The 26,219-nt window shown below is 40.6% G+C and overlaps 1 protein-coding gene across 3 annotated transcripts in view; it reads left to right on the plus strand.

The window, feature by feature from the left end:
* sh3tc1 (SH3 domain and tetratricopeptide repeats 1) overlaps nt 1-26,219 on the plus strand; it is a 59,198-nt gene that overhangs the window by 21,801 nt on the left and 11,178 nt on the right. For 2 of the 3 annotated variants that reach the window (XM_028474509.1, XM_028474511.1), the window contains exons 10-16: nt 23-1,303; nt 1,527-1,667; nt 1,746-1,967; nt 2,041-2,221; nt 16,967-17,117; nt 17,967-18,089; nt 19,488-19,638. In XM_028474509.1, coding sequence (XP_028330310.1) covers nt 23-1,303; nt 1,527-1,667; nt 1,746-1,967; nt 2,041-2,221; nt 16,967-17,117; nt 17,967-18,089; nt 19,488-19,638 — 2,250 coding nt within the window. The remainder of the gene's footprint in view (nt 1-22; nt 1,304-1,526; nt 1,668-1,745; nt 1,968-2,040; nt 2,222-16,966; nt 17,118-17,966; nt 18,090-19,487; nt 19,639-26,219) is intronic. The other variant, XM_028474510.1, reaches the window with a different exon arrangement.

Here is a 26,219-nt window from a genome sequence, read left to right on the forward strand (position 1 = left end):
TCATGCTGTCGTTCTCTTGCAGGCCACCCTTCAAACAAAGAGGAGACTGAGCACAATGAGCTTCAGAGGAATATTGAAAGGATTGTTGGTCAGCAAACAGACATCAGTTCACCTCTGAATGAGACAGCAGAGTGGCCTGCAGAAGCAAAGCTCAGCCCCATGTGTGTGGCCGTGCGTCCAGTGATGGAGGAAGACAACAGCACAGAGACTTTGGTTCCACTCTTCTGCTTTCTGGAAGGACGAGACTACAAAGAGGACTTTGGAGTTATGTACAGGCAGAGCTCTGAGCTGCTGTCCACCTTTAAAGGTCACGCTGATGAAGAAGAGCTGATTTCATTCTTTAGTGTTGCCAGGGAAACCGCGAGGAAAAGACGCCTCTTCTGGCCACACACACGACTGTGCTTCCTGTTGGGAAAGCTCTGTATGGGGAGGTCAAAGTTCAGCCAGGCACGGGTTTACTTTGAGGAGTCTCTGTGTGTTCCCTGTGAGGCATTCACAGACCTCCGTCTGCTGGCTGCCATCTTCTCCAGCCTGGCTGCTGTGTACAGTGTGCAGAAGAAGAGGGAGAGCTTCTTCTCTGCAGCCCAGCGTGTGGCGGCTTTGCTGCTGGGGTTTCCACCGTGTATCCAAAGTGTGGCGCATCCCTGCGTTCTGGAATACATCCTGAAAAAAGCCATCCTCTCTCACAACACCAAGGCTGAGGCCTGGGCTTGTTTTCTGCTGATGAAGCATCACTCCATATGGGGACAGGACCATCAGGCTCTTCCTTTCCTGGAGAGACTTCTGGTCCTTTGGGGCCATGCTCCCAGTGTTGGATTCTTGGAGATAGGAAAGCTTTACAGGAGACTGCAGCATCCCCACCTCAGCCTGAGCTCAGGCAGAAAGGCTTCCCAGCATCCCTCTGCTTCTCTGTGTGAGCGCCTGAACAGCATGCTGCTGCTTTTCAACAACACCACAGCACCGCCGCATCAACTCGCTCCATATTTACACCAAACTCTCTCCTCAGCAGCTCCCCCTGCTGGTCCCAGTGTCCAAGGCCAGCTTTTGATCCATCAGCTCACTCTGTGTCTCTGTCAGCTGTTTGAGAAGCACAACATGGTCCCAGAGGCTATCCTCCATTTGCACGCTTTCATCCACAACGCCTCAGCAGCGCCACGCACGCCCGTCTCTGCACTGGAACGGAATAGCACCCTCATCTGGTTGGCGTGGCTGCACCTGGACCAGCATCAGCCTCGCACTGCATTGGACGTCCTGGACTCTGTTCTGGCGTGTATGCCCGAGCACTGCACGAGTCCTCAGGAAGGTGAGCAACAACATTCAGGTCAGGATGCAGCTCTCTGCAGCCCTAACCAATCAGTATCATCTCATGCTATTGTTGATGAAATCTGAACGTCATAAATTACAACATGTGTTTCTGGTCGATGATAACAATGTTGTCATTATGATTAGCATAGAACACTTTTCATTGCCTGATGTATTTCATCATCTACCTGTTGTTGTTTTTTGTGATTTGGTGCAACTCAAAGGGGTGGTTCTCAACATGCGTGGCATAGCGCTGAGGTGTGTAGGTGACCTGCAGAGGGCAGCAGAGAGCTATCAGGCTGCCATGGACATCTGTCAGGAATATGAGGACATCTCCAACTGGGCCGTTGCTCAGGCTAACCTGGGTGAGTGATGTTCAGCACTGATGTTCTTGGAGGATGAGCTTCTTCTTCTTCTACTTCATCGTTTTCATCTTCATGAAGGGCTGCTTTGTGCGAAGGCCGGGGCTCGGCCTCTGGCTCTGAGGCACCTGAACGAGGCTGTCCGGCTCTTCTCTGAGCTCAGTGAAGAAGAGGAGGAGGCTGACTTCATCACAGTGCTGTTGGAGCTGGGGCAGCACTATGTGACACTGCAGCAGCTGGACTGTGGGAAAGGATGCTATGAGTGGGCACTGCTGCTGGCTTTGAGGACCAACCTGTTGGAGAGTGGGTGTGGCTCCTTACCTCGCTCAAACCTAACATCATAGCCTCTAAACACGGGACTCTCCTTCTTTTTCAGAGCAGCTCGCAGCAACCAGACACCTGTGCCGTCTGTACGGGAGCCAGAGTCCTGATACCACCATGAGCATCATCTACAGCCATCATCAGGTCCAGCTGCTGAGACAGACAGGCGACAGGGAACAGGAAGGAGATGCACTGGAAGCCCTCAGCCAGCTGTACCTCAGCCTGGGTACAGAGAGGTGGGTGTTAGGTGGGGATTATGAGTCCGGTGCTAGGGTATTACCCTATGACGTTCTATTGGACTGATTAAGATTATATAATTAAGGAATCCACTCCCCACCGTTGCTTCACGCCTTGCCCATCCAGTACAACAGTGTTGACCATAGTCAGATAGTCACGTCACTTTACATGAAGCCTCCCTTGGTACTTGGTATCTGCTAAGTGTCTTTGGAAGCTTAGATTCACTAGCTCCATGGGAAATGTTTTTTTTTTTTTTAAATTAAACTAGACATAACCTTTCAAGGCACACTTTCAGATGGAAACTTTTGAAACACATTGAAATTCATTCAGGAAAAGTCTCTGGATTTTTATAACTCAGCTTGATTCATGGGTGTGGGGGCTTGCATAGCATAGCAGGGATAAAAAGTATATATGGTATTAAAAATAGAGTTTTAAATATGGATGTAAATTAACTCACACTAAGCCTGATAAGTTAAAATCCACACACATTTCATGATATACAGAAACATCACAATTACATGAAAGATAAGCGTCCTAAATGGAAAAGTTATGACAATTAGTTATCAAATACATGCATTTCAGATGTTTCTATGCAGATTTTTTCACCTAAAAAAACTAAAATCCTATGTTATCAGTCATTGATTATATTCAGAGTTACATCAATGAAAGATTATGATTTTGTAACTGAAAAGCTTTAAAAGCAAAGGATGAAGTATAAAGTGACCATTTAAACAGTGCTCTTTGCCAGACAATGTTTCAGGTGATTTAGACGGTCTTTCGGGTGTTTTAGACGTGTGTTTGGGGTGGTTTAGACGGAGTTTTGGGTAGTTTAGATGGTGTTTCGGGTAGTTTAGATCAGTGATTCTCAACTGGTGGATCGGGACCCAAAAGTGGGTCGCCCGACTTGTACTGGGTGGGTCGTGGACAGCTGGTAAAAAAATAAAATGAATAAATACTCTCATGTTGGACTTGTCTTTTATTTTGAAATAAACTTTTCTCTTGACAGGCATGCAGTGAAATGCATGTTGTACAGGAAAATATATAGATTTAAGTTTTAAAAAAGATAGTAAATATATGTGTTTTCATCAGCTATTTTTGAAAAAATACATTTGGTTGGTTGAATTCTAAGAAAAAGTGGGTCACGATTTAATGACTATGGTAAGATCCCGGGTTGAGACCAGTTGAGAACCCCTGGTTTAGATGGTGTTTCGGGTGATTTAGACGGTGTTTCAGATGGTTTAGACGATGTTTCGGGTGATTTAGATGGTGTTTTGGGTGTTTTTAGACGTGAGTTTCGAGTGATTTAGACGGTGTTTTAGACGTGTGTTTTGGGTGATTTAGACGCAGGTTTTTGGTGGTTTAGACTGTGTTTCGGGTGATTTAGACAGTGTTTCAGGTGTTTCAGATGGTTTAGACAAGGTTTCGGGTGATTTAACGGTGTATCGGGTGTTGTTCGACGTGAGTTTCGGGTGATTTAGACGGTGTTTTAGACGTGTGTTTTGGGTGATTTAGATGGTTTTTCAGGTGTTTCAGATGCTTTAGACGATGTTTTGGGTGATTTAGATGGTGTTTAGACGTTAAGACGACATTTCAGATGGTTTAGACGATGTTTCGGGTGATTTAGATGGTGTTTCAGGTGTTTTTAGACGTGAGTTTCGGGTGATTTAGACGTGTGTTTTGGTTGATTTAGATGCATGTTTTTGGTGGTTTAGACTGTGTTTTGGGTGGTTTAGACGGTGTTTCAGGTGTTTCAGATGGTTTAGATGGTGTTTCAGATGGTTTAGATGGTGTTTCAGATGGTTTAGACGGTGTTTCAGATGGTTTAGACAATGTTTCGGGTGATTTAACCGGTTTCGGGTGTTTTTAGACGTGAGTTTCGGGGGATTTAGACGTGTGTTTTGGTTGATTTAGACGCATGTTTTTGGTGGTTTAGACTGTGTTTTGGGTGGTTTAGACGGTGTTTCAGGTGTTTCAGATGGTTTAGATGGTGTTTCAGATGGTTTAGACGGTGTTTCAGATGGTTTAGACAATGTTTCGGGTGATTTAACCGGTTTCGGGTGTTTTTAGACGTGAGTTTCGGGTGATTTAGACGGCGTTTCAGGTGTTTTAGATGGTTTTTCAGATAGTGTTTTAGATGGCTGAGACGGTGTTTCAGATGGTTTAGACAGTGTTCTGATGCTTTAGATAAGGTTTCGGCTGATTTAACGGTATATCGGGTGTTGTTCGACGTGAGTTGTAAGATATGCTTCAGCTTGTGTCACTTGTTTTAACTAACTGTCACGTTATTATCTGATACACACCTGTTTTAACTAACTGTCACGTTATTATCAGTTTAGATGCACACTAGCACAGCCTTATAAGAATGTGTGTTTGCAAAACATGTCTGTTTCACCCCACCCAGTCTGGTGTAAGATGATCTGGGTACGGTTCACATCTGTCCTTGACTCTTATCTTTGTAACTAATAAAAACACCCAGCACTGAAGCATCTCTTCAGAGCTTACAAACTGAGTCCAGTGTCTGTGTCTCTTGTTTTGAATCTCTCCTAGCTGCAGCTAGTCTTACTCCACTCCTCCTTGGGGACTCTCATAGAAACCTTAGGGTGGCTAACCTGAGTGTTTTGTTAAACTATATTCAGTCGAGCAATCTCAGTGGTCTTAACGTATTTAGACCTGACATGAGTTTCGGGTGATTTAGACGGTGTTTTAGACTGTGTTTTGGGTAGTTTAGACGGTGTTTCAGGTGTTTCAGATGGTTTAGATGGTGTTTCAGATGGTTTAGACAATGTTTCGGGTGATTTAACCGGTTTCGGGTGTTTTTAGACGTGAGTTTCGGGTGATTTAGACGGCGTTTCAGGTGTTTTAGATGGTTTTTCAGATAGTGTTTTAGATGGCTGAGACGGTGTTTCAGATGGTTTAGACAGTGTTCTGATGGTTTAGACGATGTTTAGGGTGATTTAAACGGTGTTTCGGGGGTTTTTACACGTGAGTTTCGGGTGATTTAGACGGTGTTTTAGACGTGTGTTTTGGGTGATTTAGACGGTGTTGCAGGTGTTTTAGATGGTGTTTCAGATGGTGTAGACTGTGTTTCTGATGGTTTAGACGTTGTTTTGGAGACAAGGAGACGTGACTGGTTAAAAAAAATTATTATTTTATTTCTATTGGTCGAAGTTATTACAGATTTACAGCTGCAACAGTTGACACATTTTCTCACTTCCTTTTTCGGAGCACATGAGATCTTAATTTCTGTCAGGACATAATGACAATTTCAACCAAATACTTAAAAAGTGTTTCTGGAGAAAATTGCCTGCCCTAGCTTTAAAGAATGGTATTGTGAACAGTGAACAGTGCACATAAAACGCTAAAAACAATGCACTTTAAAAAAAAATATTGTACTTGTTCCTGATAAACAATCAGAGTTCTTCGCATTACAGAGTGCATCTTATAAAAAAGAAAAGGATTTTTCTTTTTGAATCATGCTATGATTAGTTCATCAATATTAAAGTTACATAAACAAGACTAATAAAAAGCTTTTTGGCTCTTGAATACATTATCAAAGTATTGACAGTTTATTTTCTTGGAACAATACATTTGCAAATGTTTGTTAATGCTGCACACACGGTTATAATGTCATCCAACAGGACAACCTGCGAGAGTGGAATAATAGTAGTAAGAATTTTGAACGTTTTCCATCTCCCTATTATTCTTTCAATGTGTATTCTAACACTGGACAAACACCTTGATGTTTTTGCTTCTTGAGCAGACAACTGCTTTTCCCCTTTCGTAAAGTGAGGGATCCTTAAGGTAGCACCACACAACGCAAGCTCGTCTCAGATTGCTATTGACAGAAATATAATTTCTCCTGCAAGAGACATGCCAACCAAATACTTAACTGTGTTGTGGCTCTTGTAATTTGAATACGTTTTGGCTCCGGCTTTTAAATTTGTGGGTAAACCAGCACCTGTGCTGCTTTACACTCGATAGAAGCAAAGCAGAACTGTTTACTCCTGACCATTGCTTTTAATTGTTCAATCTCGGCTTTCAGTTTGTTGATGTCCACACGGAGGTTGTCACACTCGGTATGAAGTTGGCTGTACTTATTTTTGAGGTCATCGTGAACAGCCCTCGGACCGTAGCTTCTGAAGAAAACGTTGAAACTAAAAATGTATCATCCCATATTAAAATGTTGTAAATGATAACATTTTGAGTGATTCTTCAGACTGCGCCAAACATAATCATGGACAAAAACTTAATCACCACATATGGACAAATATGAAAACATGATTAATCCTATTAGTAACTGTCCTAGGGCCGAGAGCCTTGTAGTTTTGATTTAAATAGAGGTACTTTTCTTTAAGAAAATACTAACAGGTTCACAGACAGTCTTGGTCAGGATAGTGTTATGCGTTCTTACCAGTAAAAATATCAGCACCAGGGTCTATTTCACAATCATGGTGTGGACTGGTGCCCATTGCCCTGACATCTGCTGGAGGTTTCTTCGTCTTTTTGTCTTATATCTGAAACACACAGAAGAGAGCAATCTTTTAGTACACATAAAGAAAGACACTTGGCAAACCACAGATTTATTACATAGTCAAGTCAAATAACCAGACTCAAATCATATACTTGGCCCATCCCATCTGAGATATCTGCATACCATGTCTCAACGAGCTTCATGATAGTGCAGATATGACAGAAACTATATAGCCTGATAGATTCCATTAACGTCGATAACAAATATAGCTACATTAACACACTCAACATGCACTTCCTGTCATACAATGTGAAGTCATGGTGGTTGGACAGACAACAACAAAGTACAAGGAAGTTAACAGCATTACTTCTCCAATTTTGCATCGCGGTCTTTGCCAGACTGGATTGAATAGGGGAAAATAGTTGGGACAAAGTGTACAAACAAAGACATACGTTATTAATAAAACCTTTCGGTTGGCCATAGCATGGCTCTAGCATGCTATGCTAGCATAGCCATAGCTAGCATGACATGGTTATGTGTAACAGGGTTAATTATGTATGCATATGAAATATTTTGTTATAATAGCACAAAATCTGTCATCTTTAGTTAATTTTATTTTATTAGTTCATACCCGCCAAATTGGGCCTCCAAGTCAGTATGTGGAACCTTTATTTATGTGTGTATCCTAATGTTCACTTTTTAATGTAGCACTCCATTGCAAAGCCACTCTACACCTTGACTGAAGGACAGAAGAGGAGGACTAAAGGCTTCTTTAATCGAAGACGGGCCAACACCTTCCAAGAACTGATTCCCTATCTGGTCCAACAACAACCCCCTCACATACATATTGACCAAATCAAAACTTGATGCGTGTGAGCAGCGGTGAGTCTCTTAGCTGGCCCCATCTTCCTTTGAGATCAAACACATTCCCAGCAGGCTAAATGTGGTGGCAGATGCCCTCAGCAGATACCCATTTTTGAAGCCTTTGAGGCAGCAGCTGCTGTACGAACCTTACTCTGAGCTGTTGGACCAGCTATGCGACGTCAGTGATGGATGTGTGCAGGATGTCTTCTGACTCACGTGCCAGCCATAGTCTTTGGGGGGTCCTTCTCACTCTGCTGCTATTAGAGGTTCATTTTCTGAAGATGATGTCTCCTCTCTTCTGTCCTCCTTGGACGAGTGGGACTCAGCTCTCGGGCAGCGTGCAGCCTCCATTGCTGACCACCTCACCACCTTGGAACCTCCTGGCCAGGATGTGGTGCCTACCTTGTCTCTCGCTGAGCTTCAGTCACACCAGCAGCAAGGCCCAGTCATCTGAGAGTCTTGGGATAAATGAACACTTCTGAATGGAATCCTGTATTGAGTCACAAAGGATCCCTTTCACCAAACAAAAGATATTCCAGTTTGTTGTGCCTGAGACCCCGATGATAGACGCTTTGTCAGGTGTTCACAACCATGCTGGTCATCAAGGTCTGTCCCGCACCCTTTCTCTGGTCCGCCAGCATTTCTTCTGGGATAACATTGAAAAGGATGTGACGATGTGAAGCACTGTCACAGATGCGTTCTCAGCAAGGCTCCCGAGCTGACCGCAAGAGCCCCACTGGAGAGCATTAAAACCTCTGCCCCTCTTGAACTTGTGTTTTGACTTTTGGTCAGCTGAGAACAATCACAAGTCTTTGAATGTTCTTGTAATCACTGATCACTTGACAAAGTTGGCACATGCTTTTCCCTGCCAGGACCAGACTGCCAAGAGGGTGGGACAACAAAAGCTGTGGGACAACTTCTTCTGCATCAACGGTTTTCCTCAGTGCCTTCATTCCGACCAGAAAGCAAATTTTGAGAGTGAGCTGATTGCTGAGCTCCTAAAGTTGTAAGGAGTTGACTAGTCGCACACCTCATCTAACCATCCTATGGGGAATGGTGGCACAGAGACTTTTAATCACAACTTAGGCAACATGTTGAGATCTCTACCCCTTCGCTCCAAACAGAAGTGGCCACAAATGATCCAGACCATGACCTTTGTATACAATTGCACTGTTCATGAGACCACCGGCTTCCCGCCCTTCTACTTGATGTTCAGGAGAATTCCTAGGTTGCCAGTTGACCTCCTCTTCAAGAATGTGCTCAGTGATGTGACTTTGTGGGACTATGATGCCTATGTAAAATCCCTTTTGGAAGACCTGCACAGTACTATGGCACTGGCTCAGAAGAACTGTACAGCTGAGCAGAAACATCAGTGTGACCAGTTCAACAAATGGGTCAAGGGTCAGCCCCTGTCTCTTGGTGATCAGGTGCTGCTGGGAAACAAAGGCGTCAAGGGGAAACGTAAGCTATCTGACAAATGGCAGAGAGCTTGTTCATACTGTGGTGGCCTCCAAACCTGCTCTACATATCTACCGGATCAGGAATCCAGAGGGAAATTAACGTGTTGTTCACCGTAACTTGCTGCTTCAGGTCAACTTCCTTCTGCTGGAGGAAGTCTTGGGTGGTGATGCTCCCATGTTCATGCCTGCCCCTAGCATGACTGATGCCCCCCCTATATCTGATTGGAATTAACAGGATGTGTCTAGTTTGGACACTGCAGCTGCAACAGCTGAGCCATCCTTTGCTGATTCGCCCTCAAGTGGTGATGGCTGGGATGATGGCCACGCTGCCTCGTGGGTTTGTGAGCAGTCCTCTATTGATGAGCCCCCTCATTTAATCTGTCCACCACCTCCCTTGTTAGCAGCATCACCTGCTGCTGGTGGCCCTGCCGCCGCTCTGAACCACCCAACAGCTTCCACAGCTCTCTTACCGCAACCAACGCCTGCCACTCCGCCTCAAGCAACTGATGCAGATGACCAACTTACCTCACGGTTTGGCAGAGTCATTAAATAAGTGTGCTGCTTGATTGAGTTCATGGCACAACTTGGGCCCATTCTAGGAGATCAGTCAGGTGTCTGTTCTGTTCTCCATGTGTGAAGTGTGTGTTTTTGGGTGGGATGTTCTGTTAAGCTGCTCTTTATGTTGTTACAGTTACATGATGCCACATATTTTTTATTTTTTTTTCCTTTCTTTTCTTTACTCGCCCACATTGTTGGCCTGTGTAAGTGTGGTGTATAAGGCACCTCTTCTTGTCTGTGGGGAACTGTGAGTTTTTGCTAGGCACCAAGTGAATCTCTTGTTCTCTCTCTGATATTGCTGTTTCATGTCATTTGGTTTCTTTCTTAAGATGGCAGCATGTCTCATGTCCAAGATGGCAGCATGTCTCATGTCTCTTAAGTGTTTGTCTATGTTTTATTATTTTTTAAAATATTCCATAGTTCTTTGACAGGATTTTATTGTCTTTTATCCTATTTAAACATGGCAGTCGGTTATATTTAATCTGTGGACAGTGCATATTGGATTTTGAGGTCTGCAATGGAGCTACAGGCCGGAGCCTGCTACTGTGAGCCTTCCACTGCTGCTGGAGCTAATAGCCTGAGCCTGCTACAGTGAGCCTTCCTCTGGAGCTAATAGCCTGAGCCTGCTACAGTGAGCCTTCCTCTGGAGCTAATAGCCTGAGCCTGCTACAGTGAGCCTTCCTCTGGAGCTACATGCCTGAGTCTGCTACAGTGAGCCTGCTTCTGCTGCTGGAGCTAATAGTCTGAGCCTGCTACAGTGAGTCTGCCTCTGCTGCTGGAGCTAATACTCTGAGTCTGCTACAGTGAGCCTTTTTTCTGCTGCTGAGCTAATAGCCTGAGCCTGCTACAGTGAGCCTTCTGCTGGAGCTACAGGCCTGAGCCTGCTACAGTGAGCCTTCTGCTGGAGCTACAGGCCTGAGCCTGCTACAGTGAGCCTTCTGCTGGAGCTACAGGCTTGAGCCTGCTACAGTGAGCCTTCTGCTGGAGCTACAGGCCTGAGCCTGCTACTGTGAGTCCCATTCTACTGCTGCAGCTAAGATTCATGACAGTGCCATTCCCACTCAGGTCTGTAATCCTCATTACTTCATCATTACCTGTTGTGGATGATGGCGAAAGTTCTTGCTTTTATTTGCTTATTGGCCTTATGGGATCTAACTACAAACTGTTGTCCCTGCGCACACTGGAAAGACACTGACAATCACCTCAATGTGGAAAGTGTTTTATTCAAAAGCACATGCCCTGTAGCTTCTCTTTATCCAGGGCAACCACCTGTACATTTGGAAAGTGATATAAACGTGTCTCCAGCCCTGCCCAGAGACCTACCTAAACTCAAGTGTATATTTTCTTTGTATAACTATCTTATCAATCCATTAACTGGAGGGGCTTCAACATATCAAAGAACTGAAAGTAAATCTATTGCTAAGCAGAGGTTGTTGATTGCTTTGCTTCTACTTTTGTCTGGAAATGTGCAACCAAATCCTGGACCTGAGCTTCTCTGCTCCCAGACACCCGCTGATTTTAAATCATTACCTGGTCTTAAATATGTTCATCTTAATGTACGGAGCTTACTACCAAAGATGGACATGGTCAGAATTTGGGTGAAATCAACAGGTGCAGATGTTGTTATGATATCGGAAACTTGGCTTACTAGGTCAATTACAAATGAAGACATTAACATTCTTGGGTTCAATGTTTTCCGCACCGATAGGCCCAAAAAAGGTGGGGGTGTGGCTATTTATGTTAAATCCAGATTTAATGCTTCAATTGTTCTTTCCCAGTCAATCAGTAAACAAATGGAATTCTTGGCCTTAGATTTAGAAATAGTTAAATCGCTACATATTACTGTGGTTGGGTGTTACAGACCTCCATCTGCTCCAAAGGAGGCGTTAGATTCATTAAAACTGCTTTTGAATCAGATAAATTACACTGAATTACTTATGGCAGGTGATTTCAACTGGGACTGGTTCAATGCAACTTCTGATGAATTTAAAAGGTTTTGTGATTCTGTTAATCTCACCCAGTTAGTCAACTTTCCCACAAGGCCTAATCCCAAAAGTCCTGATAAATCTACTTTGATTGATTTGTTTTTAACTAATGTGCCTCATAAGTTCTCTTCCTTGGGTGTCTTCTGTAATGATTTAAGTGATCATTGTGTTGTTGCTGCTTGTAGAAACACTAGGATTCCAAAGTGCAAACCCCGTATTGTTTGTAGAAGGAATCTTAAACATTTGAATGAACAAGCCTTTCATCACGATTTGTCGATGGTGAACTGGAAATATATAAATCTAATCCCTGATGTAGAGCTAGCGTGGACTTTTTTCAAAGACACTTTCATGCAAATTATAAATAAGCATGCACCTCTGAAGAAATACAGGGTGAAGGGGCGAGAAAATCCTTGGTTTTCTCCAGAACTGGCCAACAGCATTCATGAGCGTAATAAGGCCTGGGACAAGGCAAGACAAAGTAATTCTGCCACTGATTGGTCCTTCTTCAGACAGCTTCGAAACAAATGCACTTCGCTTATCAAAAAGGCCAAATCAGGATACTTTTTGTCGGTCACCACTGAGAACCTCAACAATCCACAGAAATTCTGGAAAGTGATCAAGTCCCTGTCTTTGAACAAAAACACAGAGACTATTCCGTCATTTGTACTTAAAGACTCAGTCCCAGTTTATGATAGAACTGAAGTCTTGAATTGCTTTAACCAGCATTTTTTATCATCTGGTTCTCTATTTGATTCAAAAGGCATAACGACTGGGAAATCTTGCACAGAATCTTCCATGTTTTCTGGTGATCCTTTTAATTTTAATCCTTTTACTTGTCACGAAGTGCACAAAGCTCTAAAAACATTAGACCACAGAAAGCCCCCTGGACCTGACTTGATTGAGCCTTACTTTTTAAAGCTGGCAGCTGATTTTATAGCAGAGCCACTTTCAATTCTTTTTAATCTTTCAATTAGAAACAAAGATATTCCATCTGTTTGGAAATCAGCTTTTGTGCTCCCTTTATTAAAAGGAGGAGACCCAGCAGTTCTTACCAATTATCGGCCAATTTCAAATTTATGTGTTTTATCAAAAATCCTGGAGTCGCTTGTTTGTGATCAGTTGAAAGAGTTTCTTTATTCTAATGAAATCCTCTCTAAATTGCAATCAGGCTTCAGAAAAAAGCACAGCACTATCACTGCTACTATGAAGGTGATAAATGACATTATTGCAGCACTTGATAAAAAACAGTTCTGTGCTTCACTCTTTATTGATCTCTCTAAAGCTTTTGACACTGTAGACCATGCTATTTTAAAACGCAGGCTACATCTCATTGGACTGTCGGAGCACACTGTCGCTTGGTTTTCAAATTATTTAGAAAACAGGACCCAGTGTATTAAATACGAGGGCCTTTGTTCTGAATTTGTTACTGTTCACAAGGGGGTGCCGCAGGGATCTGTTTTGGGGCCCCTCTTATTTATCTTGTACATTAATAATGTCGAAGAAAATGTTTCTGATGCTAATATGCATTTTTATGCCGATGATACAATTATTTATTGCTTCGGATCATCTCTTGAACAGGCTGTTAATTCCCTGCAGAAAGCCTTCGTTTCTGTCCAGCATTCGCTGATTAATCTAAAACTGGTTCTCAATGCTGAGAAGACAAAGTTAATGTTGTTCTCTAATCATAAGAAGGTGCCTCAAGCTCCCCCGGTCGTGTCCACTCTTGAAGGAAATGTCAGAAGTGGTACATGAATATAAATACCTTGGTGTCGTAATTGATGATTCCCTCACTTTTAAACTTTTCATTGACAAACTTGTGAGGAAATTAAAACTTAAACTAGGGTTCTTCTTCCGCAACAAGACATGTTTTTCTTTTGGTGTAAAGAAGCGCCTTGTCTCTGCCACATTCTTATCTGTGTTAGATTATGGTGACCTTTTTTATATGAATGCTTCTTGTACATGTCTTCTGATGGTGGACTCTGTTTATCATTCTGCTCTGAGGTTCATCACAAACTGTAGAGCCAAGACACATCACTGTGAGCTGTACTCTCGAGTGGGATGGCCATCCCTGTACACTAGGAGGCAGTGTCATTGGTTTACTTTTATTTATAAGGCTCTCCTTGGATTACTGCCCTCTTACATCTGTACATTACTTACTAAGAGAAGCACGAACACTTATGCACTGAGATCCAATGATCAGCTGTTGCTCACAGTTCCTTTTGCCCGCACAGAGCTGGGGAAAAAAGCCTTTGCACATGCAGCTCCTTGTGCTTGGAACACACTGCAAAGAGACTGGAAGTTGACTGAATTGTTATCCTTGAATGCTTTTAAAATGAAACTGAGAGAATTTGAGACTGCCTCAGTTGTCTGTAATTGTTTTATTTGATTCTTATGTTATCCTGTCATTTTAATGTAATGTAAATGTATTTCTGTTCAGTGTTGTAACTTTGCTGCCTCTTGGCCAGGACTCCCTTGAAAAAGAGGTTTTTAATCTCAATGGGATTTTTTTCCTGGTTAAATAAAGGTTAAATAAAAAAAATAAAATAAAATAAAATAGTCTGTATGTGTAACGCCCTAGTGGGGTAATTACAGGGTAATATCATCTAATAGTGTATCACACAAGAATGGACCAGAAGAATTTGGTAAGGTACGACTACTGGAGAAATTCACAGCTTAACACTACAGAAATGTAAGTAAAAGACCACAGACCAGAGGATAAGTTTAAATAGCCGGCTTGTATTAGAAAAATAAAATAAGAAGGACATACAACAATGACAACATAAAACATACAATAGAAAAATTACAATTGTGTGTGAATCCCTTTTTGTTAAACCCTTTTTGTGTTTAATTCAGTTTCAGATCTATTTTTAGTTTTACTGGTTGCAACCTTTTAGTTAATTTTATATTCAAGTTACTTTTATTCAAGTGGTTCAAGGTAAAAGCTAACTAATTAGTTTAAATCACATTTAGGTATCTTTTAAGTTGGACAGTTTGTTTACAACAAACACAATTGTAAAATACCCTCTTACAATCATTAGAAAATAAAAATACAAAAAAATAGAAATAAAAAGAATTCAGCAAAAGGCTGAATCAAATCTGTATTTCACAGATAAAAGTCCTTTTCTCCCTTCACTCTGACTTAGCAGTTCAGTTCAGTCTTTATCCTCTGCAGTGTTGCAGAAGTATGGGTGAATCCTACCAGTTCAGATGAAAACCATGCACCTATCAGCAGAGGGCGTAGCACTCGAGGCAGATGCACAGCTCAGAAGGTCCACGTGGTTCGAAGGCTGGTTCAAGAGCGGCTCGCCATCTTGTTTCAAGCACGTCTTCTTCAAAGTTCACTTTAGCTGGATATTTTTCAACCCACACTAAATGGCCTATCATACACAACATAAAATGGGTATGAATACATAAAATAAAAACACTGGGTAGCTCTAAAACAACGATAATGTGCATTTCTGTCCATAAATGTTGCTTTTTGAAGCAGCACCGCCATCACGTAATGGCGGACACGAGCAGAAAGACGGAACAGCAACAGAGTTTGTGCCTTCATTTAGCTTTTAAATGCACTTTACACCTTCACATTTTACCAAAAACAACATAAAAACGCTACCATAGCTTTACATTTACATGAAATAACAAAAAAAACATTTCTCTCACTCACCAAGTCCCGTTTATCACGGTACCAATCTCCGCACTGGAACAGGTTGGAAAGCAAAAATACTTATCCAACAACTTTTAGACTTGTTTTCTGCTCTCCTTTCTTCCTTCCCCGCAGCAGCACCGCCTGTATGCGTTCTCACTGCTCTCTATTCTGCAGAAGCTCCGTGTATGTTTCTGCCTGTTCTCCTTTTCTCTTTTTTATGCAGCAGCAGCAGCTCCGTGCATGTCTCCCTCGCCTAGCAGGTACATTTCCGGGAAACAATCCGGTTGGCTGATGCTAGTCACATGGGTCACGCAGCTGCGTGCTTAATAGAAAAATACACTTTTTTTAAATTATTATTATTATTAAAGTAGATTGAACGAATAACCCACGAATTAACAGTTTTAAACTTTTAACAAATTCTTATAAATAAATAAAATATGAAAAACGTTTTAAAACATTTTATCATATTTACCTATTTAATAACTCTTTTTCAAATTTATTTATTTCTTTTTTTTTTTATTACTATTTATAACATACTTTCACTTTGATAAACACTTAACCTGGGTTACATATGTATATGTGATTGTGTTATAACCCAGATCTTTGTATAATTCTAGGTGGGGTGAGTGTAACAGGGTCAATTATGTGTGCATGTAAAATATTTTGTTATAATTACACAAAATCTGTCAAATTAAGTTTATTTTATTTTATTCGTTCATACCTGACATACTTTTTAATGTAGAACTTTTGCCTATGTCTTGTTTTCCCACTCCTTTACCTCTCCCCTTTTTGTTAATGATCTCTGTGTGAAAAGTAAGGGGTTTTGCTGTCCAAGTTAGTTTTTGTGTGTGTTCCTGCTGCTGTAAGAATAAAACATCTATAACACAACAAAGAGTCTCAACCAGTTACATATGCTACATCTTTAGCAACGTATCTTAGCAAAACTGAACCAAAGTACTCCAATTTGAGGAATTAGTTACTCACATTTTTAGACATGAAAGACTCAATAATTGTGTTTATAAAACCAGCAACGGTGATGTTTATTAGCTTGTTACATTAGATAAGGCTCACCTGACATGAAATGATTGCTGCAGATTGTTGCATTTTTAATCATCTGCTCGTTCCAATCGCTTCTTCTAATGGCCTGCAACTAAAGACGTCTCATGTTTGCCTTTAAAGGGGTGCGAGTTGACGGAAGTCTGTAAAACTTTTATTTTAGCATTTTATTGTTTTATCCAAGCAATTTGTGCAGCTAACAGCACAGCAAGTAATGATTACAGCGGCTCTTTCTGCAGGCGACATGCACAGTGTTGCAGGAAGTGACAGAGTGACGTAGACCGATAATCCCTTTATAGAAAGTTTGACAAACGTGTCCAAGATTTCCCAGAATCCCCTTCAGGATCTGGCACTACATGTTATTGTTGGACCTGTGATGGTGTTATCCTGTGATGGAAAGTGAATGCAGTGCCTAATCCGAAGTGTGTGTTTCATGTATGGAACAACTCTTTTATGCTGATATGATGTTTCTATGTATTTATACAGTTTCCTTATCATTATTATTCCCACTGTGTGTTTTCATTGCACTGTTTTCTTTATTTGACATTGTTTGCACACTTCTCTCTGCACATCAGTCCTAACTTCTTTCTAATCCATCCAGCCTCCTTGTGACATGTTGTTTAAAGTCCAACTTGTGCTGTCCAGTGTTTTCATGCTTGTTGGAAATGAATCAGACTTGGTTTGTGGTCGCTCCTTGTTCACAGGGCGTACCGCGCTGCTCTGTTCTACACCAAAACAAGTCTAGGGATCTTCATCGACATGGGCTGCAAGAAGAGGGAAGCACACGGTTGGTTACAGGCCGGGAACATTTACCATCTTCTGTTTCAGACCGAGCTGGTAGACATTTATATTCAGGTTTGAGGCCTTTTTTTATCTTCTTCTTCTAACACAATGGGTGTACTTTTAGATACTTTTAGTTCGTACTTTTCAAACTCACAGCAAAACACACAATACAGTTTTACTTAGTTATTGCTTTTAACATTTTCTTTAACATTTTCATTTCATTTTTTTTGTTTGTTTGTTTCAGTTCGTTCAGTGTAACAACTTTAACTATAATATGTAGTGATCACATGTTAACCAGTCCAAACTCATTTACAATTATCTTTTTTTAATGATAGTTTTTCACTTGTATTGACAACAATTACAAATAGAATGTAAAGGATTAGAATGTGATGACTATGGAAAGTGTTTGAGCATAAATGTGATACAGTGATATCAACCAATAGTAATTTCCACTAGTACTCAGTTATAGAGTACATGTACTCAGTTTCGGTTTACTAGTGAAGTATAAAGTGTCACTAGTTAGCACAATATGGTAATATGGGGGTGAGGAAAGTAAATTCAGGCTTTCCATTGACTTTCTAAAGTATTCCAACCAATCAGGGAGCTGGATGTAGTTCTAATCCCTCCTACTTCATTAGCATTGGGTCTACTAATACTAGTACTACTAGTGAGATAATAGTAAGTGTACTAGTAGCCAGGGTTGGGGTCATTTACATTTTTCAGTTATGATTACATCTTTAAATACTCATATTCATTTATGATTACAGTGACAAGCATTTTTTCCAATTACAATTGAATTACAAATAATAGTTTATCCTCAAAAGTAAATTGCAATTACGTTCTCAATTACAGTTAATCACAATTACTGAGCCTGAAATAAATAACCTAATAAAAGTTAACCTTCCTCTTTTCACGTTTCAGGCGGCTCAGAACGTTGCTCTGATCACAGGAGACACACACTTCATCCTGAAGTTTCTAGAAGCAGCTGGAGACATTTTCCTGAACAGCAGACGAGAGCAGGACAAAGCTCTCATCTTCTACAGGGTACAATATACATGATATATTATACATTATGCATTATTTATTATATATTATATATCATACATTATACATTATTATATGTTATATATTATACATTATTTATTATATATTATACATCAAACAATACAATATATATTATACTTCACTCATTCACTTTGAGAACATTATTAGTGAGGATGCAGGAGACATTCTCACTATTGTTATCCATTTTTTCTCATTGAAATTGTAACGGAGTAAAAGTAAAAAGTCGACAGAGAAGCAAATACTTCTAAAATTACAAAGTACCTGAAAAATCTACTTAAGTAAGTAACAAAGTATTTGTACTTCGTTACTTGTCATCTCTGGTGCTAATGCTAGGTTAGTGCTAATGCTTTTGCTAGGCAAATGCTCACATTAGGCTAAAGCTAGGTTACTGCTATAGTTAGGTTAATGCTAATGCTAGGTAATGCTAATCCTATGTTAGTGCTAATGCTAAGCTAATGCAGTGCCAGGGCCAGCACCTGCATCCTTACGTGCATTTTCTTCAGGAAATGCAAATATTCTTTTTTTTTTTCTTTTTAAACATTTTTTTTTGTTTCAAACAAAAGCTGAAGTGACAAAAAAAGACAATGTTATACACCAGAAATACATGTTTACATGTTTGAAGACAAGGAAATTATTCTTGAAAATGAATGAAATGGTGTAAATTATAGTTGCTGCAAAGCAATGGTCATTTTGCCATCAAAAGCCCGGTCTCAGTGTTGTTTTTGTTGTTTTATAGAAGGAAACCAATGTTGAGGTGTCACTCAAGCAAAAAAAATAAAATAGCTTAAATTAAAGCCACTTTTTTTCTCAGCTTTTTGTCACAAACTGGCATTTTGTGTGAACCTTACCTCTATTCAACTGCTGATTACGGAAGAAAAAAACAAGCTAGAAACAACAACAAAAAATTTTGATGAAAGTAGAAAGTCTTTTCTTTCAGATTTTAGATTGTCATAGTACACAATATTCTGAGTCTTTAAAAAAATCAGTCAAAATGCTCTAAAATGGCTGGCAGTGAGGTGGGGAGCCATTCTGAAAAGGGCTGGTAGTGAATGAGTTAAACATTTAGGTTAATTGGTTGTTTGTGTTCCTGTGATATTATCGGCCCATTTAGTTAGCAAAAGGCAATTTGAAAAATGTTTTATTCCGTTACATTTTTGTCTCTCTCTTACTGACAGAACACTGCCGGTGTTCTGGGACCTGATGATTTACAAATTAAGCACTGAGCTGAGGAAATGTGGTTTATTGTTAGCACATGGGAAGTCAGATTTCCTCAGAAGAAGATGATGTAGGATAACAATAGGTTTCTGTCTGTGATGGTCAAATACCCCGTGGTGCATTCGTAAAAACACACGTGTCCTCCTCATTGTCTCCCTGCAGGACCGAGCTCTGCCCATAGCAGTGACAAACGGCTGTGCCCGCACACGCCTCAGGTTGTGTCAGAAAGTGTCAGAAGTTCTGCTGGGCCTCGGCCTGTATGGAGAAGCTCTGGAGTTCACTCAGACTGCCCTGGAAATCAGCATCACTATTGGTATGTGGAGCACACACAAACACACTCGTTCCCAAATGCATTGCCACATATTACACATTAGCTGATATAATACTGCCCTCTAGTGGTGATAGAACGATTTCACGTAATTACAGTGGGGCAAAAAAGTATTTAGTCAGCCACCAATTGTGCAAGTTCTCCCACTTAAAATGATGACAGAGGTCTGTAATTTTCATCATAGGTACACTTCAACTGTGAGAGACAGAATGTGAAAAAAAATCCAGGAATTCACATTGTAGGAATTTTAAAGAATTTATTTGTAAATTATGGTGGAAAATAAGTATTTGGTCACTTCAAACAAGAAAGATCTCTGGCTCTCACAGACCTGTAACTTCTTCTTTAAGAAGCTCTTCTGTCCTCCACTCGTTACCTGTATTAATGGCACCTGTTTGAACTGGTTATCTGTATAAAAGACACCTGTCCACAACCTCAAACAGTCAGACTCCAAACTCCACTATGGCCAAGACCAAAGAGCTGTCGAAGGACACCAGGAAAAGAATTGTAGACCTGCACCAGACTGGGAAGAGTGAATCTACAATAGTCAAGCAGCTTGGTGTGAAAAAATCAACTGTGGGAGCAATTATCAGAAAATGGAAGACATACAAGACCACTGATAATCTCCCTCAATCTGGGGCTCCACGCAAGATCTCATCCCGTGGGGTCAAAATGATCATGAGAACGGTGAGCAAAAATCCCAGAACCACACGGGGGGACCTGGTGAATGACCTGCAGAGAGCTGGGACCAAAGTAACAAAGGTTACCATCAGTAACACACTACGCCGACAGGGAATCAAATCCTGCAGTGCCAGACGTGTCCCCCTGCTTAAGCCAGTGCATGTCCAGGCCCGTCTGAAGTTTGCCAAGGGGGCACATGGATGATACAGCAGAGGATTGGGAGAATGTCAGATGAAACCAAAATAGAACTTTTTGGTATAAACTCAACTCGTCGTGTTTGGAGGAAGAAGAATACTGAGTTGCATCCCAAGAACACCATACCTACTGTGAAGCATGGAGGTGGAAACATCATGCTTTGGGGCTGTTTTTCTGCTAAGGGGACAGGACGACTGATCCGTGTTAAGGAAAGAATGAATGGGGCCATGTATCGTGAGATTTTGAGCCAAAACCTCCTTCCATCAGTGAGAGCTTTGAAGATGAAACGTGGCTGGGTCTTCCAGCATGACAATGATCCCAAACACACCGCCCGGGCAACGAAGGAGTGGCTCCGTAAGAAGCATTTGAAAGTCCTGGAGTGGCCTAGCCAGTCTCCAGACCTCAACCCCATAGAAAATCTGTGGAGGGAGTTGAAAGTCCGTGTTGCTCGGCGACAGCCCCAAAACATCACTGCTCTCGAGAAGATCTGCATGGCGGAATGGGCCAAAATACCAGCTACTTTGTGTGCAAACCTGGTAAAGACCTATAGTAATCGTTTGACCTCTTATTGCCAACAAAGGTTATATTACAAAGTATTGAGCTGAATTTTTGTTATTGACCAAATACTTATTTTCCACCATAATTTACAAAAAAATTCTTTAAAAATCCTACAATGTGAATTCCTGGATTTTTTTTTTTCACATTCTGTCTCTCACAATTGAGGTGTACCTATGATGAAAATTACAGACCTCTGTCATCATTTTAAGTGGGAGAACTTGCACAATTGGTGGCTGACTAAATACTTTTTTGCCCCACTGTATATTTGTAATTGTAATTGTAATTTATAATGTGATAATAACAAGGAGAAGAACCGGATAAAACAATCCTTTATTCATTCTTTAATCCACCCCGTATAATGACCGCAACCTTCCTTAATGTGACTGAGTGACGTGTGTGTGTGTGTGTGTGTGTGTGTGTGTCTACGGTTTCAGTTTGGACCGCGGAGCGGAAGAGAGATATGAACTAATCACCAGAAAAAATCCCAGTAAAACTCCAGAAAACAATCACCAGTAATAAATATTAACTCCCTGGTAAAGACAGTATCTCTAACAACTGGTAAAATGATAAATTGGTGATATTACAGATAGTACATGCAGTAGAGGGACGCACTTACTCCTCCTCTGGGTCCTAGTGCCTGCCCTCCGGTGAAGCCTGTTCCGTTTACCGAGGTTCGTGTGTGTTTAATAAGTCTGTGTGTGTCCGTGTGAAAGTCTGCATGTTTATGCCTCCTTCCATGTCGTCACCAGCGCGTCATCGATGCAAGTTGCACATGTGCAGAATGAGTCAAATAACTGTAAAGAGGTCTTATATTAGTCTATTTACTTTTTTAAGTGGTGTTTTTTTTGTGGCTTTAGACTCCAATTACATGTATGTATATAATATGTTCCCCACAATATAAACAGGTTCACAATATAATTATTTTTTATAGTTTCTGTTTCCACTGTATCCAGAATAATAATAATCTTTCTCAACAAGAACTGTTGATTGATTTGTCACATGACTGTTCCAGGGTTTGAATTTGTTTTATTTAGTTTCACCATGTTATTTCGTGGCAGAAATGCTTTTAAACACTTGCTGTACATTCAGCAGACATAAAAATCTTGTTTTCAAATATGTAGAATAATTGTGAATTTATCAGTAGCAGTAGTAGTTTTAATATTTTAGTTAATTTTTTGCAGGCACCTTTTTTCTCCGTCAAATGTATTTAAAATAAACTAAAATTACAGAGAGAATGTTATTTAACTGTCAAACCTTGTCATAATTTTATTTATTTATTTTTTTTTTAAATTTAAAAAAATTATGTTTATGGTCTTGGTCTCGGTCTTGAACTTGACTCGGTCTCGGGTCTCGAAAGTCTTGGTCTTGTCTTGGTCTCGGTGCATTCTGGTCTCGGGCAAGTCTTGGTCTCGGATAGTGTGGTCTTGAACACAACACTAGAGATGCTAACAGAAAGCTAACACAAGAGGAAGGTGATGTGGAAATCTTCAAGCATATACTATATGTCTGATGAAATAAAATCAAAATAGACCAAACTATATTTTGTGGATTTCATTCCAGAGCTCTGCCATGGAAAATGGCTACAGATGAAAAGGTCTTGTGGGAGGGAATGAAAAAGTGGCAACACACAGTAACAGCAAATATTTCTTATAGGCTGGAAAAGACAAAATGGTCAGAAAGGCTGCTATTGCCTAATCACACTGAAGAAGGGAAGGAAATACGTTTTTCCCAGCTCAGGACACACTTTGTCATGAGATGATCTGTGTGCTGACACTAAGAGGGAATCTCTGTAGGAACAAGACATGTTTTGTGAACTTGTCTGAGAGAGAGACAAAACACTGGAGAAACAGAGCTCTGACATGAAGGAAGGGAGAAATATATATATAGGTATCTATATTGACATTTTATAAGTTCAGAATTATAATGTGCATATAATTCTATTATTACAAAGGTTACGTTTAATAAGGGTTATTTATTAAAGGCTCAGTAATAGGGTGGTTCACAATATAATGGTATAAAAAAACTTTTCCACATTTTGCCAGATCACATTTTTGCTTTATTCCTGTCAATATATTGAATATTGAGCCAAAGGAAGGTCCTTAAAGCTTGGCACACTTTTTCACAATTTATATTGTTCAACCAAAGAATGTGTATTTTTTTCTCAAGGACATTTTTAAAGTTGTACAGCTTGTATTAAGGTATATTTTGCAAGATAATAAATCCAGGCCTTCACTGAAAACTTTATGCAATGGTCTCTGGTTGGTAGGGGGTAATTACACCTAAAACATATTTTACCTTGTACAGTGCCCGTCGGAAGTATGTATTCATGTGGGAGCATAAGGGGTATATTTGCTGGTGCAAAACGTGGGTGCAATTTTCCTGGTTTAATTCTATGGGACATGTGCATGACTTCATCATCACTTTTTGTTTGGTGTTTTTTCTGTAATGTATGTTTTTTGGAGTCATGTGTATTTGTGTATCTTTCTGTTGTCTTTTTGCGCATAAATGTTTGCTGTTTTTTTTTTTTTTTTATTTAATTTTTTTTTGGGTAATGTATGTTTTTTGGAGTCGTGTGTTTTTGTATCTTTTTGTTGTATTTTTGTGCATTGTTCGTATAATTATTGTTTTTTGTTGCCATTGTAGTGTGATTCTGGAGTCATTTTGTGTATTTGAGTTTGTTTTTGGTTTTTATTTGGTTTAGTTTTCGTGCATTTCATTTTAGTGTATTTTTTGTATAAGTATATAGTTTAGTTCATTTTGGGGCATTTTCATGTTTTTGTTGCGGTTTGGCGTATTTTTCTGTAATACATGTTTTTTGGAATCATTTTGTGGGTTTTTGGAGCCTTTGTGTATATTTTTGTGCATTTCTGTTGTCATTTTGTGTACTTCCTGTATAGATATTTTTTCGTTTTTTGTTTTACATCATTTCTGCATTTTTTGTATAATTTTTGTTGTTTGTTGCCTTAAGTAGTGTGATTCTGGAGTCATTTTGTATCTTTTTTTAGTGTAGTTTTTTGCATTTCTGTTGTCTTTTGCGTAATCTTTGTATAAATATTTAGTGTTGTGTATTTTGAGTCATTTTCAGATATTTGTTGTCGTTTAGTGTGTGTGTGTGTGGGGGGGGGCGTGTCCATCCACGTGTACCTGCCTCACTTTCACTAAACTTATTTATTTTCAGTTGTTAGATGTAGTGGCAGGTGTGGCGTGAGTAATCAGGTGACCTTCACTATGTAAACGCTTAGATCTGACTCAGCGTAACACTACAGTCACTACCAGTCTATGAACAGGTGTCGTGACACAGACTGTAACCGGACTAAATGGTGGTCTGTTATACACTCAACACTTACATACCTGCACGCATGTCACGTAGACGGTGATCGATAGTGAAGCGCACCTGATCGGCGTGTGTGTGTGTGTGTGTGAGACTCTCTACCTGAGACTCTAATCTCCTCTGTTGGTTCTCTCTCACACACACTCAGACTTGGAAGCCGTCGACAAAGTTTCAGCTCGAACGGGCACCGCATCGGGGAGATATTTGCACACAGACACAGATTTTGAAGGTAGAGGCTTTAATTGAAAAAAACCCCCAAAACATCATGATATGTCATGATTACAGTATATCAAAAATATGTGGTTACAATTAGAGTTTAAATCGGGCTCAAAAAATCCAGCCCGACCCGACTCAGGCCCATGGGCATAAAGCCCGATCCGACCCATTAGCTTAAATTGTAGGCTCGAGCCTGAAGCAAACCCGACGTAAATTATTATTTTATTGAACGTACTGCAGCAAGTAGATTGGTAGCGCGGCGCCTCGCGCAGCAAGGGAAGGGGGGGGGGTTTACGCCCGCCCTTTCCCCAGCCTTCCAGCCAATCAACACTTAGAACACATGTAAATAAAGACACACATTGGCAGAGAAAGCTGCACGTAACCATGACGCCTTCTCGGCCATGGGAAATCTCAGCATCAGGTAACCACTGAATACACACAAGTGGAACATAACCAGAACATAGAACCCAGTCTGTTACAGTATGTAGACCAGACCGGGCGGCCCATGCGTGGAGCACAGACCTGACTTAAGCATGCAATCATATTTGTTCCCTGCGCCCCAGCAGGTCGGGCTCGGACCAAGAAGATAAACTAGTTACAATGGGACTCGATGGGGCAAATTTGGTCACAAGGTTAATGTCAGTATGATGCATAATTTTCTTTACACTTCCAATACACAGAACTTTGGAATTAAGCAAATAAAAATGAAAAAAACAATAATGGCAAAATTTTATATAACTATCCTTAAAAATGAATAAATAAGAACACCTAAAATGTCACTTTTGGTCACAAAGATGCTCTGAGGGTTAAATGTTTTTCCCTGCATTTATAATAAATGAGTAAGAACATTAGAACAGTTCAAACACTTTTCCTGAACATATAAAAAAACTTCAACATTGTGAAAAAGTGACCTCCACTAAATGTAGCGATTGACTCCATGTTTAGGACCAGGGGCCTCATTTAGAAAAGTGTGCCTAGGTAAGCACACTTCAGCTGGTGTACGCCAAAAACCAGGGAGTGTGAGCAAATCATTTTTTTTTTACAATTTATAATCGAGGGCGCATGTACGTCCCACGCCTGTTTCCGTTTATAAATCACAATCAATTTGAAAGTTGGCGTACGTGAAGAAACACCTTGCTCCTCCCATTTGGTGCCCATAAAAGGTCCAGTGAACGCCCTAAATTCATATTCACTAATACGAATTTCACGGTGGACCGAGGGGGAAAACGAGCAAATAAAACACATTTCATTCAATGTGAGGTGGAGGTATTAATTGTTCAGGTGGACATACGCAGGAGAGCGTAATTTGGTGACACAGTGAACGTTAGGAATGATAGGAAGGCAGATCGCGTTGCGTTGCCTCATCAGACTGTGACAGGTGAAGAATAAACAATCACACATAAAAGTGGAGGAGAAAATGTGGATCACTCTCCATAAGAAGAACGTCTGTTCAAAAGGTGGAGGAAAGGGGCGGAGCTCAGCCTCACAAAAAGCTGGATGATTAGTAACGGAGGTGGGGGACACACACAGAGGCACTATATATGCGCCAAAAACATGGGATTAAACTCAGCAACAGCTCGTCTTCCTC

This window comes from Gouania willdenowi, chromosome 18, assembly GCF_900634775.1.
Source record: "Gouania willdenowi chromosome 18, fGouWil2.1, whole genome shotgun sequence".
In the NCBI taxonomy this organism is placed as follows: Eukaryota; Metazoa; Chordata; class Actinopteri; order Blenniiformes; family Gobiesocidae; genus Gouania; species Gouania willdenowi.